Source organism: Hemitrygon akajei, chromosome 1 (assembly GCF_048418815.1).
Source record: "Hemitrygon akajei chromosome 1, sHemAka1.3, whole genome shotgun sequence".
In the NCBI taxonomy this organism is placed as follows: Eukaryota; Metazoa; Chordata; class Chondrichthyes; order Myliobatiformes; family Dasyatidae; genus Hemitrygon; species Hemitrygon akajei.
Window position 1 is genome coordinate 6,196,522 of NC_133124.1, and position 19,290 is coordinate 6,215,811.

The following is a 19,290-nucleotide window of genomic DNA, read 5'->3' on the forward strand; positions in this document are numbered from 1 at the left end:
GTGATAATGCTGTTAGACCATAAGACACAGGAGCAGAATTAGGCCATCCGGCCCATCGAGTCTGCTCCACCATTCAATCATGGCTGATCATTTTTTATTCTCCTCCTCAACTCCAGTTCCTCGTCTTCTCCCCGTAACCTTTGATGCCATGTCCAATCAAGAACCTATCAATCTCGGTCTTAAATACACCCAACAACCTGGCCTCCACAGCTGCAAGTGGCAACAAATTCCACAAATTCACCACCCTTTCACTAAAAGGTTTACTCTGCATCTCTGTTTTGAAATGGTGCTCCCTCTATCCTGAGGCTGTGCCCTCTTGTCCTAGACTCTCCCACCATGGGAAACATCCTTTCCACATCTACTCTGTCTAGCCTTTCAAGATTGGAAAGCTTCCTATGAGATCCCCCCTCATCCTTCTGAATTCCAGTGAGTACAGACCCAGAGCTATCAAATGTTCCTCGTATGATAACCTTTTAATTCCTGGAATCATCCTTGTCAACCTCCTGTGAACCCTCTCCAATGCCAGCACATCTTTTTGAAGATGAGGAGCCCAAAACTGTTCACAATACTCAAGGTGAAGCCTCACCAGTGCCTTATAAAGCCTGAGCATCACATCCTTGCTCTTGTATTCTAGACCTCTTGAAATGAATGCTAACATGGCATTTGCCTTCCTCACCACCGACTCAACCTGCAAGTTAACCTTCAGGGTGTTCTGCACAAGGACTCCCAAGTCCCTCTGCATCTCAGATTCCAGGATTTTCTCCCCATTTACAAAATAGTCCACACATTTATTTCTACTACCAAAGTGCATGACCAAGATTGTATTTCATTTGCCACTTTCGTGCCCATTCTCCTAATTGGTTCAAGTTCTTCTGCATCCTACCTGTTTCCTCAACACTACCTCCCCCTCCACCAGTCTTTGCATCATCTGCAAACTTGGCAGCAAAGCCATCTATTCCATCATCTAAATCATTGATATACAGCATAAAAAGAAGCAGTCCCAACACCAACGCCTGCGGAACACCACTAGTCACGGGTAACCAACAAGACAAGGATCCTTTTATTCCCACTCGCTGCCTCCTACCAATCAGCCAATGCTCTAACCATGTTAGTAACTTTCCTGTAATACCGTGGGCTTTTAACTTGGTAAGCAGCCTCATGTGTGGCACCTTCTGAAAGTCCAAATATAAAACATCCACTACATCCCCATTATCTATCCTACTTGTAATTTCCTCAAAAAATTCCAACAGGTTCGTCAGGCAGGATTTTCCCTGAAGGAAACCATGCTGACTTTGTACAATCTTGTCCTGCATCACAAAGTACTCCATCACCTCGTCCTTAACAATTGACTCTTACATTTACCCAACCACTGAGGTCAGGCTAACTGGTCTTGGCCTACAGTTCAGCATTCAACACCATAATTCTCTCCAGGCTCGACATGAAGCTCAGAGGCCTCGGCCTTCACCCTGCCTTGTGTAGCTGGATTCTGGACTTCCTGTCAGATCACCGGCAGGTGGTAAGAGTGGGATCCCTATTTTCTGCCCCTCTGACCCTCAACACAGGTGCCCCTCAGGGCTGTGTCTTAAGCCTCTAAGCCTCCCCCCCCCCCTTTACTCTCCGTATACCCATAACAGTGTCACCACCCATAGCTCCAATCTGCTAATTAAATTTGCTGACAATACTACACTGAATGACTAATCTCAAATAATAATGAGGTAGCCTACAGAGAAGAAGTCATCACCCTGACACAGTGGTGTCAAGAAAACAACCTCTCCCTCAATATCACAAAATTAAGGAGCTGGTTGTGGACTACAGCGGGAATGGAGACAGGGTAACCCCTATTGACTTCAATGGATCTGAGGCTGAGAGGGTGAACAGCTTTAGGTTCCACGGCATAAACATCACCAAGGACCTCACGTGGTCTGTACGTACCAGCTGTGTGGTGAAAAAGGCACAACAGAACCTCTTTCACTTCAGCCTATTGAAGAAGTTTGGTATGGGCCTCCCAAGTCCTCAGAACTTTCTACAGGGGCACAATTGAGAACATCCTGACTGGCTACATCACTGCCTGGTATGGGAACTGTACCTTCCTCAATCGCAGGACTCTGCAGAGAGTGGTGTGGACAGCCCAGTGCATCTGTAGATGTGAACTTCCCACTATTCAGGACATTTACAAAGACAGGTGTATAAAAGGGGCCCAAAGGATCATTGGGGACCCGAGACACTCCAACCACAAACTGTTCCAGCTGCTACCATCTGGGAAACAGTACCGCAGCCTAAAAGCCAGGACCAACAGGCTCCGGGGACAGCTTCTTCCACCAGGCCATCAGAATGATTAACTCATTATGACACAACTGTATTTCTATGTTATATTGTTGTACATACTATTTATTATAAATTACTATAAATTGCACATTGCAGATTTAGACGGAGACATAACGTAAAGATTTTTACTCCTCATGTATATGAAGGATGTAAGTAATAAAGTCAATTCAATTCGATTTAGTTACCTGGAACATGATGATGTTGCTGTCTACCCTAAGGAGGAGGCATACAGGAGTGCGATAGATCAGCTGGTTGAGTGGTTTAGGGCATACGTTGAAGGTGAGAGGAGGATGTGAGGGGTTAAGTGTTTTACTCAGCCTGGTACGTGCTGCCTGGTGTGGTGGTAGATACAAGCTGAATGGAGGCTTTAAAGGGACATTTAGACAGGCATATGGATGTAAGGAAAGTGGAGGGATATGGACATGGTGTAGGTAGAAGAGATTAATGTTTTTGGGAGAGGGTTTATTTACTTTTTAGCTGGTTTGGCACAACATTGTGGGCTGAATGGCCCGTTCCTGTGTTGTATGTTCTGTGTTAACAACCTCGCACTCAACTTGTTCAATAAGACCAAAGAATTGATTGTGGAATTCTCGAAGGGGCAATTTTGAGAACACAATACAGTTCTCATCGCGGGGTCAGCAGTAGAAAGGGTGAGCAGTTTCAGGTTCCTGGTATCAACATCTCTGAGGGTCCATCCTGGACCCAACATATGGAGCCAATCATGAAGAAGGCATGCAAGTAGTTGTACTTCATTAGGATTTGGAGGAGATCTGGTATGCCACCAAAGACTCTCGTAAATTCCTACAAATGTACTATGGAGAGCATTTGTACTGGTTACATCACTGTCCGGTACGGAGGGGCCACTGCACAGGATCAGAAAAAGCTGCAGGAAACTGAGGCAGCTCCATCATGGGCACTGGCCTCCCCAGTACTGAGGGTACCTTCAAAGGGCGATAACTCAAGAAGTCAGCGTCCGTCATTAAAGACCCTCGCCGCACAGGACACGTCCTTTTTCATTGCTACAGGAGCCTCACTGTTTCAGGAACAGCTTCTTCCCCCCCGGCATCAGTTTTCTGTATGGACTTGGAACCCAAAAACACTACCTCACTTCTTGTTCTTTTTGCGCTAGATAGATAGATAGATAGATAGATACTTTATTCATCCCCATGGGGAAATTCAACTTTTTTTCCAATGTCCCATACACTTGTTGTAGCAAAACTAATTACATACAATACTTAACTCAGTAAAAAAATATGATATGCATCTAAATCACCGTCTCAAAAAGCATTAATAATAGCTTTTAAAAAGTTCTTAAGTCCTGGCGGTAGAATTGTAAAGCCTAATGGCATTGGGGAATATTGACCTCTTCATCCTGTCTGAGGAGCATTGCATCGATAGTAACCTGTCACTGAAACTGCTTCTCTGTCTCTGGATGGTGCTATGTAGAGGATGTTCAGAGTTATCCATAATTGACCTATTACATGTATATATTCTTACAGTGATTTATAGTAATTATTGTGTATTGCTCTCTACTGCTGCCACTAAACAACATTTTCACAACATATGTCGGTGATAATAAACCTGATTCTGAATCTGAACAAAGGGTCAGAGCTTGGCCCTGAATAACTAACAACAGAAATACATTGCCCTTTGCACTTTTCTTTGACATTCATTTTCAATAACGTCTGTGGCAGCAAGCATTGACAAAAATGCAAGTAGTCTGCGGACTGACCATGATCACTTTCACAGTATTTGTACTCAAGACTGTCTGAATTTTGTACAGTACATTTATTAAAACCAAGGGGGTAGACAGAGCGGGAATGGGAGCACTCAACGATAACTTATAGTGTATGTTATGTATTGCACTATGCTGCGACTGCAAAACAACAAATTTCACGACATACGACAGTGAAAATCAACCCAATTCTGATTCTGTTTCTGCTCTGGATATCAAGTGAACATCTGCAGTAATCACAAATACTAGAGGCTCTGCAGATGCTGGAAATCCAGAGTAACACGCACAAAACGCTGCAGGAACTCAGCAGGTCAGGCAGCATCTGTGGAGGGGAGAAACAATCAACGTTTCAGGCAGAGACCCTTCATCAGGACTGGGAAGGAAGGGAGAGGAAGCCAGAATAAGAAGGTGGGGAGGGGAAGGAGTACAGCTGATATGTGAAACCAGGTGAACGGGAAGGTGGGGGATGGGTGTGACATGAGAAGTTGGGAGGTGACAGGTGGAAGAGATAAAGGCATGGAGAAGAAGGAATCTGATAGGAGGAGAGTGGACCATGGGAGAAAGGGAAGGAGGAGGGGAACCAGAGGGAGCTGATGGGACAGTGAGGAGAAAAGAAGGATTAAGAATAATCTGAATGAGGAATGGAAAAAGAAAGAAGAAGGAGGGGGGAGAAATTAGCTGGAAGTTGGAGAATGGAGAAATGCTGCCTGACCTGTTGAATGCCGCCAGCATTTTGTGTGTGTTACTCATCATTTCCAGCATCTGCATGATCTCTTGTGTTGACGCTGACTCAACATTGTTTGCTACCAATTACTTTTTATGGGCAATTGCTCAATGGATATCAGCCTTCAATTTGCGTATTTTAGGGATAAAATTATTGTTTTTTTTTATTAAAAATTATCTTTGCAGTGAGAAGATCTCTGCACGGTTAGGCAAAGAATCTGCTATGCTGCTATACCTTCCATCTATCTCACATCTGAGAAAATGGGTGACATTTCAACTGATTTATACTCCAAAGGATCTACAGAACACATGTATTTCAATGCCTAGTCATTATGTTTATCTTCTGTTAATGATTTAAAAATAGTGTCTCATGAGAATTAAATTTGTAACTAAATGTGCTCTTCATTTTGACATTTGGACACAATTTAATCATGCAACGTTTGCAATGTAAATGTACACCCAGTGGCCACTTTATTAGATACATCCTGCACTAAAAGTGGCCACCATGCATCTTTATGGCCTTCTGCTACTGTAACCCATCCACTTCAAGCTTTGGCATGCTGTGCATTTGGAGATGCTCTTCTGCACACCACTGTTGTAACGTGTGGTTATTTGAGTTACTGTCATTTTCCTGTCAGCTTGAACCAGTCTGGCCATTCTCCTCTGATCTCTCTCATTAACGAGGTGTTTTCACCCACAGAACTGCCATTTACTGGATTCTTTTTATTTTTCTGGTGTGCGTGAAAATGCTAGGAGACCAGCAGTTTCTGAGATACTCAAACCACGCTGTCTGGCACCAACAATCATCCCACACTCAAAGTCACTTAGATGACATTTCTCCCCCATTCTGATGCTTGGTCTGAACAGGAGCTGAACCTCTTGTCCACGTCTCCATGCTTTTATGCATTGGGTTGCTGCCACATGATCAGCTGATCAGATATTTGCATTAAAGAGCAGATGTACCTAATAAAATAGCAAAAGAGTGTATTACAAAGAAAAGTACAAAGTAAATTTTTATTATCAAAGAACATGTATGTCACCATATAGAGCCCAGAAATTCATTTTCTTGTGGCATACTCAATAAATCCATAGAATAATAACGATAACAATGAACCAGGAGACAACACAGACATGAAATCAGTCCCATGATTGTAAGAAATCTGATTAAACCTAAATTGAAAATGTAGAGCAAAAATGGATTTGGTAAATGTTTCAGCATCCATGCAACAAATAGACATTGAGGTTCTTAATAATCCAGGCTATTAAACACATAATGCAAATGAGTGAAAACGTGTGTTCAAAACATTGTAATGGATTCTGGTGCATTGTTAAGGGGAAATAATACATCTGTTGTTAGGGTGGTTCAGAAGGCATATGGCATGTTTGCCTTTATTAGTCGAGGCATTGAGTTTAAAAGTCAGTAATTTAACTTGTAGCTCTCTGAAACTCAGGTTAGGCTGCATCTGAAGTATTGCGCTCCTTTATAAGAAGGGAGGTGAGGCTTTGGAGAGGGTGCAGAAGAGGTTTACCAGGATTATGTCTGGATGAGAGGACATGTGCTATCATGAGAGATTGGACAAGCTTGGGTTGTTTTCCCTGGAGCGCCAGAGGCTGAGGGGAAATCTAATAGACGTTCATGAGAGGTACAGACAGAGTAGACAGACAGTATGAGGAGGAATTCCTTCCGCTAGAGAGTGGTGAGTCTGGAATTCATTGCCACGGGCAGCTGTGGAGGCCAAGTCTTCATGCATATTTAAGGCAGAGGCTGATAGATTCTTGATTGGTCAGGGCATGAAGGGATATGGGGAGAAGCAGCTGATTGGGGCTGAGAGGAAAATTGGATCAGCCATGATGAAATGATGGAGCAGACTCGATGGGTCAAATGGCGAATGCTGCTCGTGTATCTTATTAGGGACTTTTAAGAGATGCTGAGATAGACACATGAATGTGAGGAAAATGGAAGGATATGGACATTGTGTAGGCAGAGTGGAATTAGTTTGGTTGGCCATTTGATTGCTAATTTAGCTGGATTGGCACAACATTGTGGGCTGAAGGGCCTGTTCCTGTGCTGTAGCATTTTATGTTCTATGTATTGAATTGGCTTTATTTCTTACATTCTTCACATACACGAGGAGTAAAAATCTTTACATCTCCATCTCGATGTGCAATGTGCAATCATAGTAATTTATAATAATTTATAATAAATAGAACAGTCAGTGTAATATAGAGTACACTCAAGTCAGCGTGAGTTCATCAATCTGATGACCTGCTGGAAGAAACTGTCTCGGAGCCTGTTGGTCCTGGCTTTTATGCTGCGGTACCACTTCCCGGATGGTACCAGCTGGAATAGGTTGTGGTTGGGGTCCCCAATTATCCTATGGGCCCTTTTTACACACTTTTCCTTGTAAGTGTCTTGAATCACGGGAAGTTCACAATTACAGATGCGCTGGGCTATCCGCACCACTCTCTGCAGAGACCTGTGATTGCGGGAAGTACAGTTCCCATACCAGGCAGTGATGCAGCCAGTCAGGATGCTCTCAATTGTGCCCCTGTAGAAAGATCATAGGATTTGGGGGCCCATACCAAACTTCTTCAACCGTCTGAGGTGAAAGAGGCGCTGTTGTGCCTTTCTCACCATACAACTGGTGTGCACAGACCACGTGTGATCCTCAGTGATGTGGATGCCGAGGAACTTGAAGCTGTTCACCCTCTCAACCCCAGATCCATTGATGTCAATAGGGGTTACCCTATCTTCATTCCTCCTGTAGTCCACAACAAGCTCCTTTGTTTTTGCGACATTGAGGGAGAGGTTGTTTCCTTGACACCACTGTGTCAGAGAGGTGACTTCTTCCCTGTAGGCCACCTTGTTATTGTTTGAGATTTGGTCAATCAATGTAGTGTCATCGGTAAATTTAATTAGCAGATTGGAGCTGTGGATGGCGATACAGTCATGGGTACACAGGGAGTAAAGGAGGGGACTCAGTATGCAACCCTGAGGGGCTGTACTGTACTGTGTTGTAGTGGGATCACTCTAGTAGAGTATGATGTTCTAAGGAGTCATCTGTTAGTGGGTCTTGCAGGGGCTGCGGAGGCTGATCCAGGAACAACATAACTGGGTTGTTATGGTAGATTCCCTTAATGGAGCACACCTGTGCATGACTTTGTTTAACGTGGGAGGCTGATCCATGGTCCTTGGCAGATCGGGGTCAGGGCCCAGTGACATGGAATGCAAGACTACTGGGGACCCTTCACTGCTGCAGCCTTCTTCCATCTTCACTGCCTTTGTGATGTGTCATCATCTTCTGCCAGCTCCACTGATGAGGGCTTTGCCAGATTGTTCTTCATGTGGAACCTCCCCATTGACCTTACTGACATGGGCGACCCTATCAGGAGCTAAATTCAAATGGCATCACTCTCGGGATCGCAGGAACTTACAAGCCTCTTCACCATGACAGAGTAATGGTCTTATTACCTTACTTATGTAGTCATGGTAATTTTTTTCATACTCGTACTTTAATCTCTAACTTTAATTTTATATAATTCTTTACAATTGTTGAATGTTCCGTTCGGTGCATGTCACACACTGACAGTAAATTTCTCATACATGTAAATGTAAATGGCAAATGAAGCTGGTCTTTGAAACTGGCCTATAGATTAGTGCACAGTCCGGTGAGGGTGGGGGGTGAGTGGGGGCAGAGTAGCACAGCAGACAGTGTTGCTCTCTCAATAATCCACGTCCCGTTGGTTTGGTCTGTCTGGTATGTACAGTATTTGAACAGTGTCCCTGTGACTGTGGGTTTCCCCTGAGTCTCCAGTTTCTTCCCACCTCTCAAAAAACATTTTTATTTTATAGTGAACATAGTGCTGCACAGGCCCTTCAGCCCATCATGTTGTGCTGATCTTTTAACTGACTCCATTTAACACTTCCCTCCCACATAACACTCCATTTTTTTCTATCATCCACCTGCCTATCTAGGAGTTTCTTAAAAATCTCTGTAATATATCTACCTCTACCACCATTCCTGGCAATGCATTCTACACACCCACCACCCTCTGTGTAAAAAACAAACTTACCTTTGACATTCCCCCAAACTCTCCTCCAATCAGCTTAAAATTATGCCCCTGGTTTTAGCCATTTCCAACTTGTCTCTGGCTGTCCATTCGATCTGTGCCTCAAATCATCGTATCATCTGTCAAGTCACCTCTCATCCTCCTTCACCCCGAAGAGAAAAACCCTAACTCGGTTAACCTATCCTCGTGAGGCAAGCTCTGTAGTCCTGGCAGCATCTTGGTAAATCTCCTCTCGAAGCAACCGCAGAACTTTAATAACATAGAACATAGGACATACTGTGGAACACTGCAGCACGGTACAGGCTCTTCACCCATGATGTTCTGCCAGCCTTTTAACTTACATTAAGATCCACCTAACCCTTCCCTCTTACATAACCCTCCATTTTTCTATCATCCATGAGTTTCTCAAATGTCCTTAATGTACCTGCTTCTATTGCCAGTGTTGGCAGAGTGATCCACACAGACAGACAGCACTCTCTTTAGGCTGAGTAATCTTCTGTTGACTGCACTTGTGGGAGAAGAAGGGCAAGGAGGAGAAATTACCAGAAGTTGGAGAAATCAATGTTCATGCCATCTGGTTGGAGTCTACCCAGATGGTTGCACCTCCAACTTAAGTATGGGCATATTGTGGTTGTAGAGGACACAATAGGTCACCATGCCAGAATGGGAATGGGAAGTTGAATTGGAATGTTGGCTGCTGGGAGATCTTTCCTTTCATGGTGGATCGAGTGAAGGTGCTTGATGAAATGGTCCTCCAGTCTGTGTCGGGTCTCATCGATGTTAGCATTCATTTTGAGAGAGCTAGAGTATAAAATCTAGGAAATAGTGCTGAGGCATTTGAAGGCTTTGGTTAGACTGCACTTGGAGTATTGTGAGCAGTTTTGGGTCTCTTATCTAAGAAAGGACGTGCTGGCATTGGAGAGGGTCCAGAGGAAGTTCACAAGAATGATCCCAGGAATGAAAGAGTTTACATATGAGTAGCACTTGATGGCTCTGGGCTTGTACTCGCTGGAGTTTAAATGAATGAAGGGGGAATTCATTTAAAACCTATTGAATATTGAAAGGCCTAGATAGAGTGGATGTGGAGAGGATGTTTCCTAGAGTTGGTGAAGCTAGGACCAGATAGCACAGCCTCAGAACAGAGGGATGTCCACTCAGAACATATATGAGGAGGAATTTCTTCAACAGAGAGTGATGAATCTGTGGAATTCATTGCCACAGACCAAGGAGGAGGCCAAGTCATTGAGTATATTTAAAGAGGAGGCTCAAGTTTCATGTTTCAAGTTCAAGTTTATTGTCATTCAGCCATACACATATATACCACCAAACGAAACAATGTTTCTGTGACCAAGGTGCACAACACAGTATATATAAATCACACACAATGCATAAGGTCATATTACCACAAATAAATTAACAAATAATAAGGGGCATTTACGTTACAAGTTAAAAAGTAAACATCATTATTCTATTGGCACTTCATAAGTGATGCGACCTGGGTGGTGGCAAGGAGTTGAATTGGTTAGAATGAGGTGAGGGAGCCTCATTCACCTCAATCTCCTCAGGAAGTGAAGCTGTTGTGCTTTCTTTACAAAGAGGTGGTGTTGAGGGACCAGGTTGATGGGTTCTTGATTAGTAAGGGCATCAAAGGTTACAGGGAGAAGGCAGAGGAATGCTTAACCAATTAAAATATGAACTACACAACACATATGTCTCTCTGTTTTTACCCCTAGTTAAAGTGTGCAAGTGCTCTAAGTCCAGAGTGTGCTTCATTCCAGTAGACGATGAACCCAGTTATTCAAGAGCAGGACTTGCAGTTGGAATTCTTCTTGGAACACTCACTGTAATAGGTAAGTGTGGATTATTTATTCATCTATTATTGAAACAAAACATAGCCAACTAAAAGTAGTGGATATGGCCCTGTCCATCACCATAAAGCCTACCCCACCACTGAGTACATCTACACAGAGCAGCACCCATCATCACAGACCCTCAGGCCATGCTCTCTTCTCACTGCTGCCATCAGGAAGGAGGCATAGGGGCCACAGCACTCCCACCAGCAGGTTCAGGAACAGTTATTACCCTCAACCATCATGTCTGCCTCTATCTGCTTCCGTCTGGTAGGCGCTTCAGATCCCTCCAGACTAAGACTAATAGGCACTGGAGAAGTTTTTTCCCTACTGCGGTCACTTTGCTGAACAGTTAACTGTCGGCTAACTATTACTTGGATTGCACTACCTGTATGTATAATCTATATTTTCATTTATATTTATCAATATTATTGTTATGAGCGGAGAGACAACATCTGCCGGAAGTAAATTCCTTGTATGTGCATAAGTACTTGGCGATTAAAGTCTGATTCTGATTCTGATCAAGTCACATCTCATCCTCCTTCATTCCAAAGAGAAAAACCCTGGCTCACTTGACATTCCTCGTAAGATAGTTTTTCATAAGTTCTATTGATTTCTTTATTTTCCTGTAAATGCCTGCAAGAAAATTAATTTCAGGATAGGATATGTTGACATATACATACTTTGATCATAAATTTACTTTGAACTTTGCTAAGATTTTGTTACAAAAATATTAGTTTAAAACTGCTTGCAGAGAAATAATTTGACATGTTCATTCATCACTCCACAGGCTTGATCCTCTTAATCGTATTTTTAAAAACCAAACCAAAGAAACATGGAAAAGTTGAAATGACGCCTCCAGCGGAACGGACTGAGAATGAAACGATACCTCTGGCTAACGCATAACGGCAGATATCTAAATGCCGACTGCACTCAGAAGAAGTTATCAGAGTCAGCCTTCCAATCGAAGATTATGAAGATCCATTTACAAAACTTTCCAGGGATTATTCTTTTTATTATAAAACAAGTTTTGAATATTAAAAAGTTTCCACACACCCACACACACACACACACACACACACACACACACACACACACACACACACTCTCTCTCTCTCTCTCTCTCTCTCTCTCTCTCTCTCTCTCTCCTCTCTCTCTCTCTCTCTCTCTCTCTCTCTCTCTCTCTCTCTCTTCCTGAATACTTAGTGACATGTAAGGTTCTCTACCAAGCATGCGATTAATACATTCTGCTTTGCTGTTAAAAGCACTCCATTGTATTTGGAATATCATTGTCTGTATCATATTCTAGAGTTTTTATTTACATCATATTTGGGGGTGAATGTGACGATAGACAAATTGAGTTTATAAATAGTTTGGATTTTTGTTATGTTAGAGTGATTTGTTTGATTAATAAATAAATTAATTTAGATTTGATAAATTGTCTGTCCCCAAATGCACTCAGAGGCCACTTTATTAGGTACAGCTGTACAGCAGCTTGTTAATACAAATATCGAATCAGCCTGTCATGCCGCATCAACTCAATGCATAAAAGCACGCAGACGTGGTCAAGAGGCTCAGTTATTGTTTAGATCAAACATCAGAATGGGGAAGAAATGTGATCTAAGTGACTTGGACAGAGGAATGATTGTTGGGGTGGCCGGAAACCACTGATCTCCTGGGATATTTACACACAACAGTCTCTAAAGTTTACAGAGTTTAGTACAAAATAATTTTTTTTTAAATCCAGTGAGGGGGCAGTTCAGTAGCCTGACTGGTTCACGATGACAGGAAGGCGATGGTAACCATGTGTTACAAGAGTGGTGTGTGCAGAAGAGCGTCTCTGAACATACATGTCGAGTCTTGGTAGATGGGCTACAGCAGCAGACGCCAAACCGGCTTCCACTCCTGTACCTAATGAAGTGGCCACTGAGTGTACTTCTTGCCGAAATGATGGTCTTTTTAAAATTTAATTATTTTATTTGTTAGTTAATCAGGGGAATAATTCTGGGTGAACACCAGAGCAGCTAATCATATAGACCATCTGGTGTGTCTTTTCACTGTCTTCATATCATTTGGCATCTAAGATAAATGAGTCAAAGATTTGTAATATTTTTAAAAATTTCCTCAGGTTTATTTTATAGCTGAATGTTTGTTTACTGAGTCTTGCATCAATTCCATTTTGATGAGATCACAACAGTGATGTCATCAAAGTGTTTGAACTGATTTTCATTCCTATGATTTGTGTTTGATTTGTAAGAAACTTGACAAAACAACTTCTTTATTCTGTGATGGGTGAGCATAGACAATTGAAAGTATGGGGGGGGTGGGTGCGGCAGGGGTAAATTTTTTTATGCAGAGAGTGGTGGGTGTGTGGAATGCACTGCCAGAGGTGGTGGTACAGACAGATAAAGTAGGGACATTTAAGAAACTCTTAGACAGGCATACGGAATTTTTAAAAAATAGAGGGCTACGTAGAAGGGATTGATCTTAGAGTAGGGTAAAAGGTCATCACAACATTGTGAGCTGAACGGCCTGTACTGTTCAAAAACTACAACCAATCTAAATCTCTTAATAATTTTAGTAATCATGCAGCTGCATTCCGTTTCACATCATAGAAATCCTTGTTGATAAATGTTTACAGAAAGTGTAATATCAATTCCTTCAAGTTTATGTAACAGGCTGTTGGCCTCTCTCTATGGAAGCAGGTTTTTTTTGACCATACATTCATTGAGAGAACATAAAAACTCCTTACAGACAGTGGTGGGAAGTGGAGTTGCTTGTTATCTTGAGGAAAGTTAGTAGTATTCCAAACTTTGCTTTTTTTTATTGGTCCGAAAACAAATTTAATCTCCAGACCTTTCTGACTGCTGCTATCAATGAGAGAACCATCTAAGTAAGTACTGTGTAAAAACTGGGAGTCTGCTCCATCCACCACAAGCAGACTTTCCCAGTGGCCCAACATTTTAATCCCCATGCCCATTCTGACATATTGGTCCATGGCCTCCACTTGTCAACAAAGAAACCACCCTCAGGGTGGAGGAGCAACATTTTTTTTCTGTCTGGGTAGCCTCCAATCTAATGGCATGAATATTGATTTCTTGCAGTGAAAAAAAATCCCCTCCCTTTCCCCTCTTCTTCTATCCTCTACACTGGCCTCTTACCTCTTCTCACTTGCTTATCACCTCCCTCTGATGCCCCACCACCTCCCCCTTCTCCTATGGCCCATTCTCCTCTCTGATCAGATTCCTTCTCTCCAGCCCTTTACCTTTCCCACTCACCTGGCTTCTCCTTATCACCTAGCTTGTCCTCCTTCCCCTCCCCCTGCCTTTTTATTCTGGTGTCTTCCCCCGTCCTCAGTCCTGAAGAAGGGTCTCGGCCCGAAATATTGACTGTTTACTCCTCTCTATAGATGCTGCCTGACCTGCTGAGTTCCTCCAGCATTTTGTGTGTGTTGCTCTGGATTTCTAGCATCTGCAGAATTTCTTGTGTAAACAAGAATATTGCTTGGAAGATATTCTTTGTGTCAATTGTTTTAAAGCATTTTTCCTTTGTGTTAAAACTGAATTGAAATGTTAATGATAAGAAGATTGTATGTTGTGTTGTCACTGCAACTGGAGAGCATCAAAGGGTAAACCTTTAAGAAATAGTTCAGTGGCTTTATAATCTGGTGTGATCGCGCTTGAGATAGCAATTGTACTACTTGTCTTGCCTGTAGAAATTACAGATATTCTCAGTGTGACCGTGCCTCTGTTTTCAGGCTTTATGTTCTAATTTTGGAATACAAGTATCTGCCAAGCTGATTTTTGGTATTTCTTTGAGTTGTACTGATCATCACGTTCCTGGTGGGCTCTTAGCTACATGGGGTATAAAATGGCTGGAGTCACTAACATAGCAAAAACAGTGAAAAGAAAACTGCCAATGTTTATAAAAAGATATCTACCAGAAAACACAATGATAGCTTTGTACTATTTTTGTGCAGTGTGAACTGCTGGCAGGCCCAGTCTCTCTCTCTCACTGAGAGCAATGATCCCTGATTTACTAGGCAGCAGGATACACCTTCTTCAATGACAACTAAAGATTACACGTGAATGAGAATATGATGCACCCCAAAATGTAGTTACAATCATACTCAAAAATAAACAAGTATCTACCTTATATACAGTATACAGACAACATATACCCATTTGCACGTCCTTATTACTAAAGAAATGGAATATTCCACCATGTCTGGCAGGAAAGGCACCACAACCCCAACCCGAGCACAGCAGCTCAGTTTAGGTCCCATTATGAGAATATACTGGGGGAAGTCTATACGCTCAGCACAACGGCAGGGTGGGTGGGTGGGTGTGTGTGTGTGTGTGTGTGTGTGTGTGTGTGTGTGTGTGTGTGTGTGTGTGTGTGTGTGTGTGTGTGTGTGTGTGTGTGTGTGTGTGTGTGTGTGTGTGTGTGTGTGTGTGTGTGTGTGTGTGTGTGTGTGTGTGCACTTGTGCTTATCGAGTGCCCTCCATCATAGGCTCGTTATGATATCCAGATTTTTTGGAAAAGTAGAAAACCAGAAAGAGCTTTGAGGATGAGGAGATCTGGTACAAGTCCAGAGGCTCTTGTACTTTCTACCAGATGACAGCAACGAGAAACGAGCGTGGCCAGGGGAGCGGGGATCTCTGATGGTGGATGGACTCTCCTACAGCAGTGCTTCATGTAGATGTGCTCAGTGGTTGGGAGGGCTTTACCAGCGATGTACTGGGTTGAATTCACTACCTTTTGTAGGGTAAAAGGAAATTTTCATATGAGCATTGCAAGTAACTGAGTAAACAAATGTTTAGTTTAACACAAAAAGAAAGAAGACTTAGTAAGCTGTCAGTGAGACCATGGCTGAACACTGGTTTCCCAACCTAAGAAAGCATCTGTTTGTTTCAAGGGAGTGTGACAAAGATTGATTGCCTAGTAAAGGCCACAATGGCGTAACGGTTAGCACAACACTATTACATCTCGAGGTGTATCTTCTCCCCACAACCACAGGGGATTCCTCTGGATACTCGAGTTTCCTCCCACAGTCCAATGACATACCAGTTAGTAGGTTAATAGTTATTGCAAATTGTCCAGTGATTAGGTTAGGGTTAAATAGGTAAGTTGCTAGGCAATGCACCTCGTTGGGCTGGTAGGGTCTATTCCATGCTGTATCAATAAATAAATAATCAATCATTGTTATTATTTTGTCCTGTGTTAAATAGGTAGGTTGCTGGACAGTGTGGCTCATTCCATGATATATCTTTAAATAAAATAAATCATATTAAATATACTGAGGTTGTCCTTTGAGGAAACTTAGCTTATATTCTCAGAAAAATAATTAAAACATGTAAAATTCTTCATATTCTTGATGGAGGAGTGCAGGAAAATATTCTCCCCACCTGAGTTCAGAATTCAGGTTTGGATAAGGAATTAGTCATCTGAGGATTAATTTCTACGCTCCTGCGGTTGTGCCAAACTTCTCTGGGTTGTATATGGTGACATATACGTACTTTGATAATAAATTTACTTTGAACAAGTAGAATGAGAGTGTTCAGTAGATGACTTGGGTCAGAGACTGAGAGGTGTTTCAAAGTTCAAACTACATTTATTATCAAAGTAATAACCCTTGAGATTCGTTTCCTTACAGGCAGCCACAAAACAAAAAGTAAGTGGAGCCCAATAACAAAAGACCATCAAACATCCAAATGTTCAAAAAAAAACCAAATCATACAAACAATAAAAAATAAGCAAATAACAATCAGAACTAAAGTTCAGAATTCACAGCCACAAGCCAGTCATCACTAGGGCTGGTCCAGGAGCCCGTTAGTTGCAGGCCTCAGAGTAAACCTCAGCGCAGAGACAAGTAAACCTCACCGAGCAATGAGCTGATTGCTTGCCTCCAGCCATGACCACTGACCTTTTCAATCAGGCTCAGTGCTTAAATCAGCCAAATATCAGCTCGTTCCTCACTCTCAGATCTGGGCCCGCTCCCTACTACCTCGACTCAGCCTGTACCCCGATCTTTGCAATCTGGCCTGGCACTTAAATTGATCAAACATCAGCTCATTCCTCGCCCTCAGGCCTGGGCCCCGCTGCCTCGATTCTGCCTCGCCTCAGATCTGCCGTTTTGAATCAATCCTAGTCCACTCCAGCAATAACCAAACATTGGCTTGTTTCTCACTCTCAGGCACAAGCCCCTAGTTTTGGCCCAAGCACACCACGGCACAAGTGTTCTGTGCCTTCAAGACTTTAGTTCACAATGCAAAAATGCCAGGTCAAATACAAAGGGAATCAAGAAAATCAGAAAATGACCATCCATAAAATCAAAGTTCAAAGTAAATTTATCATCAAAGTACATATTTGTTACCATGTACAAGATTCATTTTCTTGTGGGCATTCACAGTAAATACAAAAATCACAACAGAATCATTGAAGAACCACACACAACAAGAGGGACTAACAATCAATGTGCAAAAGGTAACGTTTCTGCTATCTTATGATACCATTTCTGAATTTAAAACTTACTGAAACTCCATGGTGAGAAGCAGCAGAATATTTGGTTCTTAAATCAGCAGCTTTAAGGCAGAAAGCAACTTTCATTATTAAGCTTTCTGAGGATGTGTGCACTGTTCCAAAGCTGAAACAGCAAAGCCTTTGTCAACACTGAACCTTCTCGTGTGCATACTTAGCATTTGTGAGGGTTTATATTCTGCAAGGAAAACTTTCAAAACTTTTGAACTTCTGAAATAAACTTGAATGTGACATTTTCCAATGCTGTAGGTTGTTTTGAGTATTCTATTGCCCATGTCCAGAAGACATAGGAGGGGAATCAGGTAATTCGACCCTCTCACCCTAGACTGCCCCATTGTAGGAAACATCTTTCCACACTCAAAGGCAACACGAGTGAATCTGCAGATGCTGGAAATAAATGAAAACACAAAATGCTGGCAGAACTCAGCAGGCCAGACAGCATCTATGGGAGGAGGTAGTGACACTTATGAACAGTTTGGATAGGGTAAATGCAAGCAGGCTTTTCCCTCTGAGGCTGGGTGGGACTACAACTAGAGGTCATGGGTTAAGGGTGAAAGGTGAAATGCTTATGGAGAACATGAGGGGCAGCTTCTTCAGTCAGAGGGTGGTGAGAGTGTGGAACGAGCTGCCAGTGAGAGTGGGGAATGCAATTTCAATTACAACGTTTAAGAGAAGTTTGGATAGGTACCTGGATGGGAGGGCGCAGTTCAATGGTTTAAATGGTTTCAGTATGGACTGGATGGTCCGAAGGGCCTGTTTCTGTGCTGTGGTTTTGTACGACTCTATAACTCTATGAGTCCGCTCTGCCATTCCATCATGGCTGATTAATTATTCCTCTTAACCCCATATCCTTTGATGCCCTTACTGATCAAGAAGCTATCTGCTTTAAATATACCCATGAAGTTAATTCAATAGATTCTGGCTGAAGAAATTCCACACATCTGTTCTAAAAGAACATCCCTCTATTCTGAGGCTGTGCTCTCTGGTCCTAGCCTCACCCTCTATAGGAAACATTCCCTCCAGATCCATTCTATCTAGGCCTTTCAATATTCAATGAGAGCTCCCCTTATTCTTCTAAACTCCAGTGAGTACAGGCCCAGAGCCATCAAACGTTCCTCATACGTTAAGTCTTTCAATCCCGGGAGCATCCCTGTGAGTGTACCCTGGACCCTCTCCAATGCCAGCATATCGGCACACGATACTCCATGTGTGGTCTGACCAATGTCTTATAGAGCCTCAGCATTACATCCTTGCTTTTGCATTCTAGCTCTGGAAATGAATGTCACCACTGACTCGACTGGCAAATAAATGCAGTACTCTGGTTTTAAAGTTTATAAAATACTTCTTATCGAGATACAGTGTGGAATAGGCCCATCTGGCCCTTCAAGCCACACCACTCCTCAATCCCTTGATTTAATCCTAGCCTAATCACAGGACAAGTAACAATGACTAATTAGCCTACCTTTGGACTGTGAGAGGGAACCGGAGGAAACCCTTGCAGGCAAGGGGAAAACATACAAACTCCATACAGGTGGCGGTAGCAATTGAACCTGGGTCACTGGTGCTAATCACTACCCTACTGTGCCGTCCTTCCACCCGGCTTTACAGTTTCCCAGCTGCACGGTAGGTCAGCCTGTCCTTTCCACCTCTCCCGGCTGGGTTTCTGGGGAGCTGCCGCTCTGCCCTGCCTTCCACCTGCTAACAATAAACTCACAAAGAGAGCAAAGCAGGAAAAGATAGTAACTGAGCACTGACAGGATCTGTGACTGTGTCTGAGTCAGACAACAAATAGAAGGTTTGAACTACCACAACACTATATTTATATTGGTTTATTTTTGCCTCTGTTGAAAACAACTCCTCAGTTAAATGAACAGGTTTCCATGTCTGTTAAGATTTAAATTAGCTTTATTTGTCACGTATACAAATAAATGACGGGGTGGAGATATGTCTCTTCCACGGGAGGTGTAAGGTGCTCCTTCCCTTCGCCGGCCTGCAGGTCACCCTTGGGCAAGGTGTGGCTCCCACTTAGGCACCACCCCCATCCGA

General features: G+C 42.8%; 1 protein-coding gene across 2 annotated transcripts in view; it reads left to right on the forward strand.

Moving 5' to 3' along the window:
• cdh17 (cadherin 17, LI cadherin (liver-intestine)) overlaps positions 1–14,504 on the forward strand; it is a 180,159-nt gene extending 165,655 nt beyond the window's left edge. For both annotated transcript variants that reach the window (XM_073027435.1, XM_073027523.1), the window contains exons 17-18: positions 10,588–10,704; positions 11,495–14,504. In XM_073027435.1, coding sequence (XP_072883536.1) covers positions 10,588–10,704; positions 11,495–11,610 — 233 coding nt within the window. In that variant the 3' untranslated portion in view covers positions 11,611–14,504. The remainder of the gene's footprint in view (positions 1–10,587; positions 10,705–11,494) is intronic.
• The last annotated feature ends 4,786 nt before the right edge of the window (positions 14,505–19,290 follow it).